The following is a 13,906-nucleotide window of genomic DNA, read 5'->3' on the forward strand; positions in this document are numbered from 1 at the left end:
AATCACTCAGTGTCTCACAGAAATACTGCATTCTCATCATGTGGTGATGATTTGTTTGTAGATTAATTGTGTTCATGCTAATTTAGGATGGGCTGGCAGCTGGGGTTTATATATACATTTCAATGGACAAACAAAGTTGAACAAGTTGCATAAGGCAAGACCTACGCACCCAGCCTTCGCTTCTGAAATGAACACGCACTGTGTTATGACCTTTTAATGAGCTTATGTCTGCCTGAATGTCTTAGCAACTGTGTTTGAGTATTGCAAGGTATGATATGAAAAGAGTATGCACAAATAATACCAGGACATTGTTGGATAATATAGGCCAATTGCCTATGTGCTGTAACATTGTAATGTAGAACTAATTGTTTTCTTAATATACACTCATATACAGTAGCCACAAGAGGTATGAGGACAAGCCTACTAATATATCCCAATAATTGAATGTTCAGGAAATTGAAATGTTGTGAACAGACTTAGTAGACAGGTCTGCAGGAGGAAATACAGTAGAAAACAGACAATCCAAAATACAGTGTAGTTTGTAGTGCTGGCATAGAGAGGGTGCTTCAGGACTGGAATACACTTAACTACTGTATGTCTCCTGTTTAATGGTCCCAATTTTACAAGTGATACATTCAGGGTCATTGTCATGAGTCATTGAATATCCTAGGTATTATTATTGTAAATTATATCACACAATAGCACAAGCATTTCTTCTCATTAATACTACTTGTAACCACAGTGCTGCATTTTCCAGTCGATTCAGGGGCACTACGTTTTCGAGTGATTTAACGACTCCAGCAGAGGAGTGTCAGATTTTCTATGTCTCTCTCTCCATGGAGGGATGACTGCTGTAAAATCAAGCTGGTCTTGATTCTTAGGTTCCCAGTTGGGAAGGGGAACTGGCTCCATTTAAGGGCATAACGATTAAGCCTTAATGTTGTGGTCTGACCTCAAGGAAGACATGAGCTCAAAAAAAGCAACAACTGCTCGAAGAGGAGGAAGAGAAGGTCATTGTATTTCTTAAATCATGGTCATACTTGATGATGGGATTTAGGTCGTCCATGTAATGTCATTTCTTTATCTAATACAACAACATGTCTGTTTGAGAAATGTAAATCGTGTATCTTGTTACTATGCTACAATTTTGCTCTACAACAAACAATTTTGACCAGGATGAAGCCTTATTTCATTCCAAGTTACATGTTTCAGTTAACAGTCTATTATCAGAGCGAACTTCAATGCATCAGGGCTATTTGTTTTACTGGAAAACACATGACCAAGCTGGTCATGAGCTAATGGTATTACATCACACCCATTGTGGAGGTCTTTGACAACTGGACACATCCTTTCCCTGTTTGAGAAAAAGTAGATGTCTCTGTGTTGGTACTTCAGACCCTAAACCACTCCTTCCCCCTCCTCATGTGTGCACTAGACAGTAACAGGGGGCTGGAGGTCCGCTCTCTAACTAATCTACAGCAAGCTCCCCTCCGCAGATGACAGCATCCAATTACTCTCTGAGACTATGTGGCCACTTTCTACTGTCTGATGGCGACCAGTGCATTGACTCCTGCACAATAGGCCAGGTGGAGGAGATACAAGAAGGATACCTGCAGCAACACCAACAAAAGACGTCTTCTAGTTATACAAGGTAAAGCATTGAAAACTCGATTAGTGGTTGTGAGTGGCCTCAAAGGTGAGCACTTCTGAATAATTGTCTTTGTCAGATTACAATCATGTATGAGATGAGTGAGAAAGTTTCCGTCACATTTAACCTATGTGAAGCCTATGAGGTACAATCATTTTCCTCAAAATTGTCTTTTTTTAAATTGTAAATAAATATATTTGTGGTGTTTGGTGCACAAATTGTCAGGAAGCGGCCAGCACTGCAGATGGCACTTCAATGCTGTCCAACTGAATTTGGCTTTTGAACACAGACACAGACACAGGACAGCAATGCATTGTGCCTCTGCACTCAGATCTGATGTTTACTTTTCTGGAAAAGTACTTCCACTTTGTTTACATGTGGAAAATCCAGCCTCTGCCTTTTAGGATACCTCATGTGTCGCTCTAAAAAGAATTACTGGCTGATTTTGCTCTTGTCCCTCCTCTCTGGTCAGTTTCAAGATAACTGCAAGGAAGCGATAGCAAAGTGTATCTCATCAATGTGGCGTATTAAATGATGCCCAGAATCTGTTTCTCAACAGGACGGTGCTTATCACACCTTATTAGCCTGATCTTAGTCTGTAGATAAACAGTTAGAATTAAACAAATTACAAAAATTTATACTACCGGTATTCTAAAAGGAGGTTGCTGAAAAGATCTTTAGAAAATCAATATGGCCTACTATTTCAAAGAACCCCTCTATGATTTGAACTATTTCAGGTGTTTGAAAAGGGATGGCTCTTGGAGCTGTGAGAGCAGCAGACATGTCACTGTACCTTCATGTCAACATAAAGAACTGAGATAATGGGGCAATTAGAGAAGATGGAAAATGTTAATCCCTGAACTCAGGGGTCGTCCAGCAGAGCATGGATACTAATGACTACTCAGGAAGAAAAGTCCCACTGCGGGACATGTCCTTACTTGGAGACAGAACTAATACCACCACCCACGCTGGGTCATCTAAGAGGTTTATTGCAAGGGAGAAGGATTAAAAAACAACCATTTCAATTCCATTGTTGGATTGATAAGTAGACAGATAAATAGATCATTATGTATATTCAGAGCACTACAGGGTGCCAAAAAACAGTTAATAGCATATTCTTGAGAAGGCATTTAAGTACTATTCTTAACTACTGAAAATCACTTTTTGTCATGAAACATATACTATATAAAGGAGTAAGATGAAAGCCCTTCACCAATGCCACAGAAAAACAGAAATATTATGGAAAAAAATGTTCAGGAAAAACCATATAATTTATGTTTACCTGTTCTTTACTGATCACTGAACATTAAAAACATCTTTAGAAAAGACTGCAGCTTGTCATAACAACCCTATTCTTAATATTAGTTCAAGAGAGGCTTTATTATTACTGAAAGTAAGGGGCAAGAGGGCAAATTGTAAACATCTGTCTCAATGTTCAAAGAGAGAGAGAGAGAGAGAGAGAGAGAGAGATTTTATCTCAGCATTGCATTACAGTTTTGATAACCAATAGAGGGGGCTGTAGCGTAGAAAATCAGATGTTCATTTCTATGTGACCATGTATGTGTATCTATGTGGCCATGTCATTTGTACCTTGGTGTGCAAAGGAGATATTTACGAAGAAACACATTATTTGAAAATGTACTGGAATTCCATCTAATCAAGCAGAAGAGTATGTCACAAATCACAATGTAAGGAAACAGCTAAATATCCTTCTGCTGATTTCATTATTTTTTAAATCTTAAATATCCTTATCTTAATATTTCAACATTTTGTTTTCTAATACTTGAAGAATATAAAAAAGTTCATACAGTGTACTTTATAAACATTATCAATTGAATGTAATCAATGCTGGCATGCAAGCTACTATATTATCAATCAAAGAATTTGCTGGTCCACAGCTGGCTTGTATCTCTGAAGATCCCATAACATAAGTTTATCACCAGACGTAAGAGGGCTGATCTATATGAGAGTGGCATGTCTGATCTGTATGAGAGTGGCATGTCTGATCTGCTGCAAGGAAATCAGACATGCACCCATGCTAGTGAGCGTGCTGGCACCTCTGTCATCTAAAGGTCAGAGGTCACGTAGAATCAGATCCTGCCTGTCTGTCACACACCACCAACATCACAACAGGAAGAGGGTGTATGATTGTCACAAGGAAATTATGACGAAACCAAGCTAAACTTGAATGCATTTTGTCCACAAAAAAATAATGAAAGCTTTAACATTGTGTTCAGGAAATACTGAAGACAAAACTTTGTAGCATGCTATGATTATTCAGTTCTAAAATGGTCATTTTTATTAATTTAACTGTTTTGCTAGATTACTGAAAGAATGTACTGAAAGCCCAAAAGAGGGCTTTTGTCCAATTTAGGCCATGGTCTGGGTCAACTGTTGTAGACCTCTGTGTTTGACTAACACTGGTATCACTCCTGCCTATTGTCTTCAGCATCTTGTGGACAAAACAGGCTGTGGGGAAAATGTGTATTTTTGACACCTTTTTGAAGCACAACAGAAATGAAGGGATGACAAATGACACCACACATGTTTTAGTGCAATGTTTAGTGAAAACTGTGTGTGTGTGAGTAAGAGAGAGAAAGAGAGGGTAGGGCTTGTGTGTGTGTAGTATACATGCTGTGTGTGTGTGTGAGTAAGAGAGAGAAAGAGAGGGTATGACTTGTGTGTGTGTAGTATACATGCTGTGGATTGTGAAGGACTTCATGATGCTTAGCTTTCCAACTTTTCGAAGAAATTGGTACAGGTGGCTGTCTGGGTACCTCTGTAATGTTTAAACAAGTACGCTCCTGATCTGATCTGACCTAACTTGAAAAAAAAATGACAAATGAAAACTTAAAACATTAAACACAATTATCTTACTTATGTTATTGACAGGACTATGGTGAGATGATTTTATCACAATTTAAAATCCTCACATTCCTTCTTCTTACATTGTTCTTCACATGCAGGGAGTGCACATCCGTGCAAGAAGTACTTAAATGGAAATGTCAATGCTCTGAGTAGGACTCCTCAGAAACATGGATCAGCTCCATCAGGGAAAAGGGGAGGGAAAAACACCACAGCATGTTGAAATCCAACCATGGAAAACACCTACCTAATTGTTTTATCAGGACTGCTGGAAACCAATGCTTGTTTAGTGGCAGAACCAAACAGTGAATACCATTCCATATAGAGAGAGCATAGGCCCAGACAAATGGCTGATTGCCATTCCCTGTTGGGGGGGGGGGGGGGGTTGAGATGCACTGATTTGTTGATGTACTTGTACTTTACTTCCAGGCTAGCAATGCTTCAACCTGAGCTAGCTGCACATAGCACCACTATAAAAACATGAAGTACAATATTGTCTCATACCCCAAATCTGCTTGAGCATCTTGACTTAATTTGGAAAACTCTGCCTGTGCTTCCTGACTAATGTGCTGAGGGCAAAGGATTGTTCAGTGACCGCTGGTTTGGTTTCTATATAAGGCTGTCACCGACTGTTTGAGTTTGTTTATTTAATCAGGTTGCTGTCTAATGTGTGCACCATGTCCCCGGGTTCAGTGTTGCAGCACTGCGCAATCTCTTCTGTAGGTTATGGAGTTGAGGTGCATCTGCTCAGGCTTTGCTTTGGTCTCCTAGTAACTGGTGCGATGCTCTTCTGGAAAATTCTGAATTCTAAAAATGACTTGCACAAACAAGCTGCAAGTTTCTTTGACATTCTGAATATGGCCAAGCACAGATATGGCATTAAGGCAACAAAGTATTTGCAATGGCTAAAGGTTCTTTTTGAATTTAGCCTTTTTTGATTTGGGCTACAATTAAAACTATCCCCATTACTCATGCAAGCTATTTGGTCTGGTTTGTGAAGTACTATGAAGTGCATGATGATTGAAGCCCAACTGTTATATAAAATAAATAAATAATAAAATAAGCACATTGATAAATAATGAATTTTGATAATGTTTAATACAGACCTGTTTAATAGACAGCTATAAATGATTCGTGATTCTTTTTGTCTTCAAAAAACATGATCTGTCTCTGTAGGATTGGCACCAGTTCAGGCCATTCTGAGTAGATGGAGCCAGTACTTGAGGACAGAGACAGCCCTCACTCTGATGCCTGGTCAGGCTCTAACACCCCTGCTGAGCTCGATGACTTCCAGGATGAAGACTCTTATGAGGAGAGTGAAGTGGACCCTATGGGGCTCAATGATCTAACCCAGGACCAGCAGGATGACCTGGACCAAGACCCAAGTGGGTCCCCACTCCCTTCTCAGCATCCCCAGGACTCCCTCTCTGACTACAGTGTTGAGGAGCCCAACCCTGGCAGGGAGCAGTATGATGGCTCCGACCCTCCATCAGACCTCCATACTCAGGAGAGGAGCAGCGACTCTCCTGTGTTCTCCCACGGCTCAGACGCTGAACCGCGTTCTCGTACGCCCTCTCCTGTGTTCTCCCACGGATCAGACGCTGAACCACGTTCTCGTACCCCCTCTCCTGTGTTCTCCCACGGCTCAGGCGCTAAACCGCGTTCTCGTACCCCCTCTCCTGTGTTCTCCCACGGCTCAGACGCTGAACCACGTTCTCGTACCCCCTCTCCTGTGTACTCCCACGGCTCAGACGCAGAACCGCGTTCTCGTACCCCCTCTCCTGTGTTCTCCCACGGCTCAGACGCTAAACCGCGTTCTCCTACCCCCTCTCCTGTGTTCTCCCACGGCTCAGACGCTAAACCGCGTTCTCGTACCCCCTCTCCTGTGTTCTCCCACGGCTCAGACGCTGAACCGCGTTCTCGTACCCCCTCTCCTGTGTTCTCCCACGGCTCAGACGCTGAACCGCGTTCTCGTACCCCCTCCCCTGCTCAGGAGGCCTTTACTGACCGTGATTCTCCGGGGCCTTCTCAGGGCGACCTCGCATACTCTGACTCTTCCTTATCTGGTCAGGCGGTGACCCGGCCTGACCTGAGCCGCAGGGGTGGCACAAGCTCACCTGAGGAAGAGGAAGCAGGAGGCAGAGGAAGCACAGGGGACGAGGAAGGCGAGGGAGGAGGGCGATCACAGGCACCTCCTGCTTGCGTTTCCTTTGGCATTCCTGTGCAGGGTGCTGAGGCGGCAGAGGACTTGGGCTCAGAGGGAGAGAGAGATCTCCACAGAGCCAGCAGGAACGGGGCAAGAGACGCACGTAAGTCCCCTCCTCTCTCTGCGCACATCTCACTGCTCAGCATAGCTATATATAGCCACGCAACTAATATAACATTGCTGTGTAGCCTGTGTAGGACTGACATTATGCATACATGTATATGTTTTTATGCATGTTATGATTTCCCCCCATAGTCTCTTCGGACTTAAAGGTAAATGTTACACTTGTTGATTTGTTATGGTATTGTAACCTGGAACTGTAATGTTCTTAATTCACATGTATTTATAATGTATATATAAATGAACAGTGTAGCATCAGTTCTGTGCCATATCCACAGTTGAAACATCTATAAAACCTAAATATATGGTCAATGGACAAAAAAGGACATAGGCTACAAGGAAATGCTGGGTTGGTTATTACCGTGCCTGGCTTGTCATTTGAGTGGGCATGTGTCAACTGTGAGGCTTCCACTAAATAGACACACTGTATGCATGCACCAAATCCCATGTTAGTGGAGGCTGACCAAAGTCAGTGGCAGCTCATCATGAGATGGCCTGTTGAGCGAGGGGCTTGACGGACACGGACATATGTCAGCGCTGGCAGGTCACCCGATCCCCTCGCTGGCCAAAAGCTCAGTGGAAAAGTGAGCCGCACCTCAGTCTCCCCTCTGCCTGACGGCATTAGATCCTCAGGTTTGTAGAGAGACCCTCTCCAGGGGAGATTTTTTTATTGCTAGTCGCTTGTAATGTTGTGTAACTAAAATAAGACGGCTGAAGCTGCAGGTGCTCTTCAGTGGCACAGCAAGCGGAGGTCTTTATCCTTCAAACTTCTAGTTCAGCTGAAGTAAACTTGGTAAATACTCTGCAGATACAGATAGCACTGTAAGTTTTTGTATGGTGATGGCTTTGTGTAATGCTACCCTGTGTTTTATTTTTGATCTGTGGTGCTTGCATTGCACCCTCAATGCAGTTGTCATACAGAAGAGGTATTGTTAGAACTGCTTCATTCAATTCTGTAGACCTTTTTTGGTTCCCAGGCAACAAAATGAAACTTACCATGCTGCTTCATTACGTTTCTTTCTGAAATTAACTGATAAAAGCTATTCCACAAACTTCCTAGGACAGAGTTCTGGTAACCACAATATTCTATGCTTATAGATGATAAATGAACTGTTGCAGTGTTTATTAGGTAATGGTGTTCACAGTGTCTGTGACCGCAGATGCTTTATTTGTCATGGGAATGGTTTTATATGAGTGTCATGACTCATGAGTGTCTGTAAAATTGCACCGTGTGCAAAAGGGTATGTGTCTCTGAATGGTAGTGGGTCCTTCTATGCTTAAAGGGTAGGTATCTCTGAATGGTAGTGGGTCCTTCTATACTTAAAGGATATGTATCTCTGAATGGTAGTGGGTCCTTCTATGCTTAAAGGGTATGTATCTGCAAAAGGTAGTGGGTCCTTCTATGCTAAAAGGCAATGCAATAGGATGAGAAGCTATCAAATGTGTAAAATTCTGCTAACATTTATATATTTTACTAGCATATATTGGGAAATTGTATGGTGGAGGAGCGAAATCAGCTGTTCTACCCTATGATGAAATATTCATATATTTGTTCATATTTAACATCAGAATGAGAGATGAGAAAGTGTAAGTGTCCCATACTATTTTTACCTTCTCGAGAACATCTGAAAACTCAATATGAATGACTAAGCAGTACTTTGACGTGTGCAAGTTTTTTCCCCAGAAATACAACCTTAATAATTACAGCACACTGGTTTATCGGTAAAGGAAATCAACCAGATGTCATCTTTATTATGATCTATCAGTCTCTCTCTGACCACCTTGTATTTCTCCTTGACTCCCCCACCCCCCTCTTTACAGGGCTGAGACGGAGCCAGAGCCAATCTGAGAAACAGCAGAAGGAAGCCAAGTCTAAATGTAAACGTATTGCTTCGCTCTTCACCAATGCACCAAACCCCAGGAACAAGGGGGTGTTAATGTTCAAGAAGCGTCGCCAAAGGGTTAAAAAGTTTACTCTTGTGAGCTACGGGACAGGACAGGCTGACTTTGAGAACGAGGGAGGCAGTGGTGAGTACGAAGACTACAGATACTACAACAAAGAAGGACAAAGTATCAGGATCACCCTCTCAACGCCGAGTGATCCTGAATTTGAGGACGACTACTACTTTAATGCACAAAGCTCAGAGGCTGATTTGAACTACAATTACAACTGGGATATCGAGCAAGTCAACACACCAGAAGCATTCAGTTGGGAAAACATGGAGCACCTTCCACAGACGAAGGGAAAAGGAGTGTCAATGTTTGCGCAGCGACGTCAGAGGACGGATGAGATTGCTGCAGAGCATGAGGAGATGAGACGCAGGGGCATTCCTGTGGAAGGTGTCAGGAACCCAGAACCTGAAACCACCAATCCTTTTACTCCCGAGGAATGCTATGCCAGTCAGGCCTACATGGATGCCGGTACTCACCAACATCAAGAACAGCCGCAGCAGCAACAATACCAGCCACAGCAGCAACAGTATCAGCAGCAGCAATACCAGCCACAGCAGCAACAGTATCAGCAGCAGCAATACCAAGGGCCAGATTATCCTTACTCTCCCAATGGCATGAATGGTCTGGATTCCCTCCAGTTTGGATCTGGACCCAAAGCTGTGGCAAACAGAACCGCCAAACCATTCTTGGGTGGCCAACGTAGAGCACCGGCCACCTTTTCACCAATGCGTGGAGTCTCAAGCCCAACTCCAAAGAGACCAGAGCACATTTTTAAGGTACCTGTTCCTGTCAATACAACCGCACAGGTTTGGTCTCCAACTGGAGACATTATTGCTTCCCGTGATGAACGTATTGCTGTTCCTGCCTTCAAAACAGGGACCTTGCCAGATTCAAAAAGAAGAGGGGCAAACAAAGGTGGCTCAAATACAAATGTGAATCCTCAACTTCAGAGGAAAGGTGACCGGAGATCATTCATTGAGTCTGGTCCTGAAGAAGACTACCTTAGCCTTGGGGCAGAAGCATGCAACTTTATGCAAGCACCACGGGTTAAGCACAAGACGCCCCCACCTGTAGCCCCTAAGCCTACCATAAATCCAGCTTGTCCACCTTGGTCTGTTGGCACTTCGACACATATGCCTCTCCAAGCCCCACGCAGCCCCCGGCCTGCGTCCTCCCCAGGTCCTGCTGGGATGCCCACAATGACGCCTGGTCACATCTACCCTCCAGCACAACCAAACTGGGCTCCAAAGCAAGAGCTCCAACCAGCAACCAACACATGGGGTCTGTCTCCATCTACAACTCAAGCATATCCCCAGGCAGCTGTAAACCACTGGGCACCTGCGAGTCCACAACCTCAGCCTGCCTGGATGCCTCAAACACAGCAAGCCCCAGTGAGTATGCCATCTGTTAGCTCAACACAGGCTGGTCCAACCCAGTCAAAGGCCGCATGGACAAAACCCAAAACTGATGTTAATTCTGTAGCATCTTGCCCCCCAGCCCAACATGGTCCCTCCCACTTCCACGCATCCAAGGCACCACCTGCTTCTTCCAAGGGACATGTCTCTGAAACAAGCACTCACCCACCATCTGATGGGCCAAACTTGAAGGGTAAAGGTGCAGAACTGTTTGCTCGGAGGCAGTCCCGTATGGAGAAGTTTGTGGTGGATACTGAAACTGTGCAAGCCAACAAAGCCAAGTCCCCTTCGCCAACTCCTTCACTGCCAAGCACCTGGAGATACTCACCAAATGTTCGTGCTCCACCTCCAAACTCTTACAATCCCATTCTCTCCCCCTCTTATCCCCCTGGAGCAGTAAAGCAGCCCCCTTCAACTAGCCCTAAAATAAAGCCCAAACCAAAGAAGGAGAAACCCAAACCGGTCCCTAAACACCTCAATGCCCTAGATGTTATGAAACACAGGCCCTATCAGCTTGACTCCTCCCTCTTCATGTATAGCTCCGCTCCAGAGGTGAAAGATCCTAGTCCCAAATCCTCCCCTGTTCCCCCTCCTGCTCAGTCTCCCCAGGTCCCCACCCATACCTCTCCAACTAAAGCCTCCCCTGTCCCTCACGCTGAGTCTCCCCAGGTTCCCACCCATACCTCTCCAACTAAAGCCAACCCGCCGGTAAGTCCCTCCTACCCTTTCTCTCGACAGCCTGGCCAAGCTGATGAGGCACTGGACGAGAAGCTTCTCACATCACCTGCCATGCATGATGGTCCTGGCAGCCAAGGCCAATCCAACTCCTATCCGCTATTTGCTCTGTCTTACACACCTTCTCGCAAACCTGCTGGCAGTTCCTATTCGCTTACCTCATCATCATCATCCTTCACCTCTGATTTAATCTCAAGATGTGCTCTACCACTGGCCCCAAGACCTAAATTTTCAGCTAAAAAAACAGCTGTCACAGCTAAACAATGGAAACCGGTAGTTATGCAACACTAGGTGATGTTAGAGAATCTGTCAGGTAGTATCGACAAAAAAATAGTTGATCTGATTGATTTGAAAAATTAGCTCCCACATGAATTGGCAATTAATAATAATAATAATAATAATAATAATAACAATAATTGAAACCTGACTTTGAATGTTTTGATTTAAGACCTTTTAAACGTCACTTCATGTGGTCGTAAATAAAAGTGTTTACACCAGTGTAGTGTGCTTTGCAGGAACAGCCCAGTAAATGACAGACCACTGGTCCTGGTGCATAGGTATAACAAATCGTTTGTTGTAAAAGAGAGTTTTAAGAAAGTGAAACCAGAGAGTGACAGACATGATAGAAGTACACTGAGGTTGTACAGACATGATAGACATGAAGTACACTGAGGTTGTACAGACATGATAGACATGAAGTACACTGAGGTTGTACAGACATGATAGACATGAAGTACACTGAGGTTGTACAGACATGATAGACATGAAGTACACTGAGGTTGTACAGACATGATAGACATGAAGTACACTGAGGTTGTACAGACATGATAGAAGTACACTGAGGATGTATAGACCAGCATTTTGACTGCTGAAGGTGCACAAAAGTGCATACACAAAAGAATATGTATGGCTTTGACATCTGTAATATCAGAGACGCATTGCAAAGAATTCTCAGGAAATGCAAAAGTAATTAAAGTGTATACCCCTTAATAAATGTTCGTAATGTGATCTCACTAATGGTCCTTTAAGTGCCATATTTATGAGTGTGAATGTGCGGAGTGTGTATCTGTATGGCATTTGTAGATAAATAAGTCAGCAAGCAAACATAATGCCAGAATGCTACACAGAAACAAAACAAATCTGTCCAGAGGTGTAATGCAGCAGTGTCTGTTTTAGTTGAGTTCCTCTTGTCCCCTGAACGTGTTTCATGTAGGGTGCTTTAGTGAGCCCAAAAGAATGAAGAGTACACAAATCAACATGTCAGCGATTTTGAACAAGCTATAAATAGACTGGTGGCATAATGTTTCAAAACAAGACTGCATGGTGGTTTCAAGGATACGAGTGTGCTGAACATTACCAACATTTTAACTATTTGATTTATATTAAATATAAGTGAGTGAGAAATGAAGAGAGTGCTGTTATATCATATTTACTGGCACTACCAAAACTCGTCAAATATACTCCCGGAGAGACTCAGTAATTAGTCCTCAGAATTAGAATCAGACTTCATTTTTTTGAATTTCAAAGAAGTATGAATAATAATTTGGAAACTAAAATCTCACGCTTTGCTAGTCTCATTCCAAACTGTGTGGTGGAGTCATAAGCTGCACTGACTCTGGCACAGTGTAATGCCCACCACTCTGTAAATGTAGATTGTTTTTGTTGACGCCGGTACACCTCTTTTTTACTTCCATTATGTACTGTAACTGGAAGCTTACTGTGAAATATTAGCATGAATCAATGTGAGTGGCTCAGTATAAGACAATAACATTTCCTGCCACAATCTATTGAATGAAATGAAACTGAATAACCCAGATCCCATGCATCACATTACATAATGGAAGTACTATGCTTTACTTTGCTGCTGAGATATTTGTAATGTTTTTCTGTCTGTATGAAACTTGAAAAAAATCTTTTCTGTCCTTTCGTTTCTTCTTTTAAATATTGCACTTCCTGAATTCTTCTTCTGCTATTAAACATCCCTTTGAAATGTTTACATGTCTTTCCTCTCATATTGTTGTCTCCTCATTCGAGATCTTTCACACACCTATCTGCTTGTATCACGTGCACATATGTCTTGTCTGCACTTTTTGTATGTTCAGTCTGTTCATGTTTTCTGTCAAGACGTGATAAGTTACAATTTAGACATGACTGTAGATCCACTGCTATTGAGATACTATTATTAGTGAAGCATGAAACAGAGGCACATCCAAATACTGATTCTTTTTTATTGGTTTCAGTTCATTTGATAGATAGTGTGCCAGAAAAGGACTGATGATTTTCACCGAATATTCACAGAAAAAGCTAACCGTTCTGAAATAAATGAACCATTCATATTTAAACATATATTTGAAAGGAGTTCCTAGTGAGTTCACTGCTGTTCTGAAATGTCTTAAGGTTGATCAGTTTTTAATATTTACGATATTATTGGAGAATATCAGAACATCAGCCTGTAGCCTACCATCCACATAACAGTAGCCAAATAAATTAAATAGACTTAAAGGACCACTCTAGTATGTTTTTAACCTGCCCTATTCTCCCATCTTTTTGGGCCCAACAAAAACATTTCAATCGGTCCAGTATTTAGTTAGAACGCATTTACCGGCACCCACAAAACTGCACCTTTAATCTACAGGCTTTTTCGGTTGCAGGATATAGTCTTAGAGTCTTTGTTTACTGCAGTCTATTTGTACTCTGCACTAGAGCTTGCAAGATGTTAATTATAACTCAGAGCCTCCATGGTTTAAACATGCAGTCCCTATTAAAAAGCTGCCTCTGCTTAGCAACCCAGCAGGTCCCACCCCTGCTTGAATGTGGCATGAGTGCCATCACATGGAGGTAAGTGCTGAGATGCCCTCTTCATCTGGCCCCCTGTGAGCTAACAACCACAGGGCTATTTCTTGTGTGGCAATCTCATCAAGTCCTACGAGTTATGTTCAGGGTATGAGCACAGTTATTCAGCCA

At 42.8% G+C, this 13,906-nt stretch overlaps 1 protein-coding gene across 2 annotated transcripts; it reads left to right on the forward strand.

Moving 5' to 3' along the window:
• Positions 1-1,508: 1,508 nt before the first annotated feature.
• On the forward strand, positions 1,509-13,288 carry synpo2b (synaptopodin 2b). Of its 2 annotated transcripts, XR_006151804.1 has the most exons (4): positions 1,509-1,651; positions 5,690-6,822; positions 8,661-11,580; positions 11,616-13,288. XR_006151804.1 is itself a non-coding variant. In XM_042704552.1 (3 exons), the coding sequence occupies exons 2-3, from the start codon at positions 5,721-5,723 to the stop codon at positions 11,231-11,233; spliced, it is 3,675 nt and encodes a 1,224-aa protein (XP_042560486.1). In that variant the 5' UTR covers positions 1,509-1,651; positions 5,690-5,720; the 3' UTR covers positions 11,234-13,288. The 2 variants fall into 2 exon arrangements, 1 of the variants encoding a protein (XP_042560486.1); XM_042704552.1 differs by having other exon boundaries at positions 8,661-13,288.
• Positions 13,289-13,906: the final 618 nt, after the last annotated feature.

Source organism: Clupea harengus, unplaced genomic scaffold (assembly GCF_900700415.2).
Source record: "Clupea harengus unplaced genomic scaffold, Ch_v2.0.2, whole genome shotgun sequence".
Lineage (NCBI taxonomy): Eukaryota > Metazoa > Chordata > Actinopteri > Clupeiformes > Clupeidae > Clupea > Clupea harengus.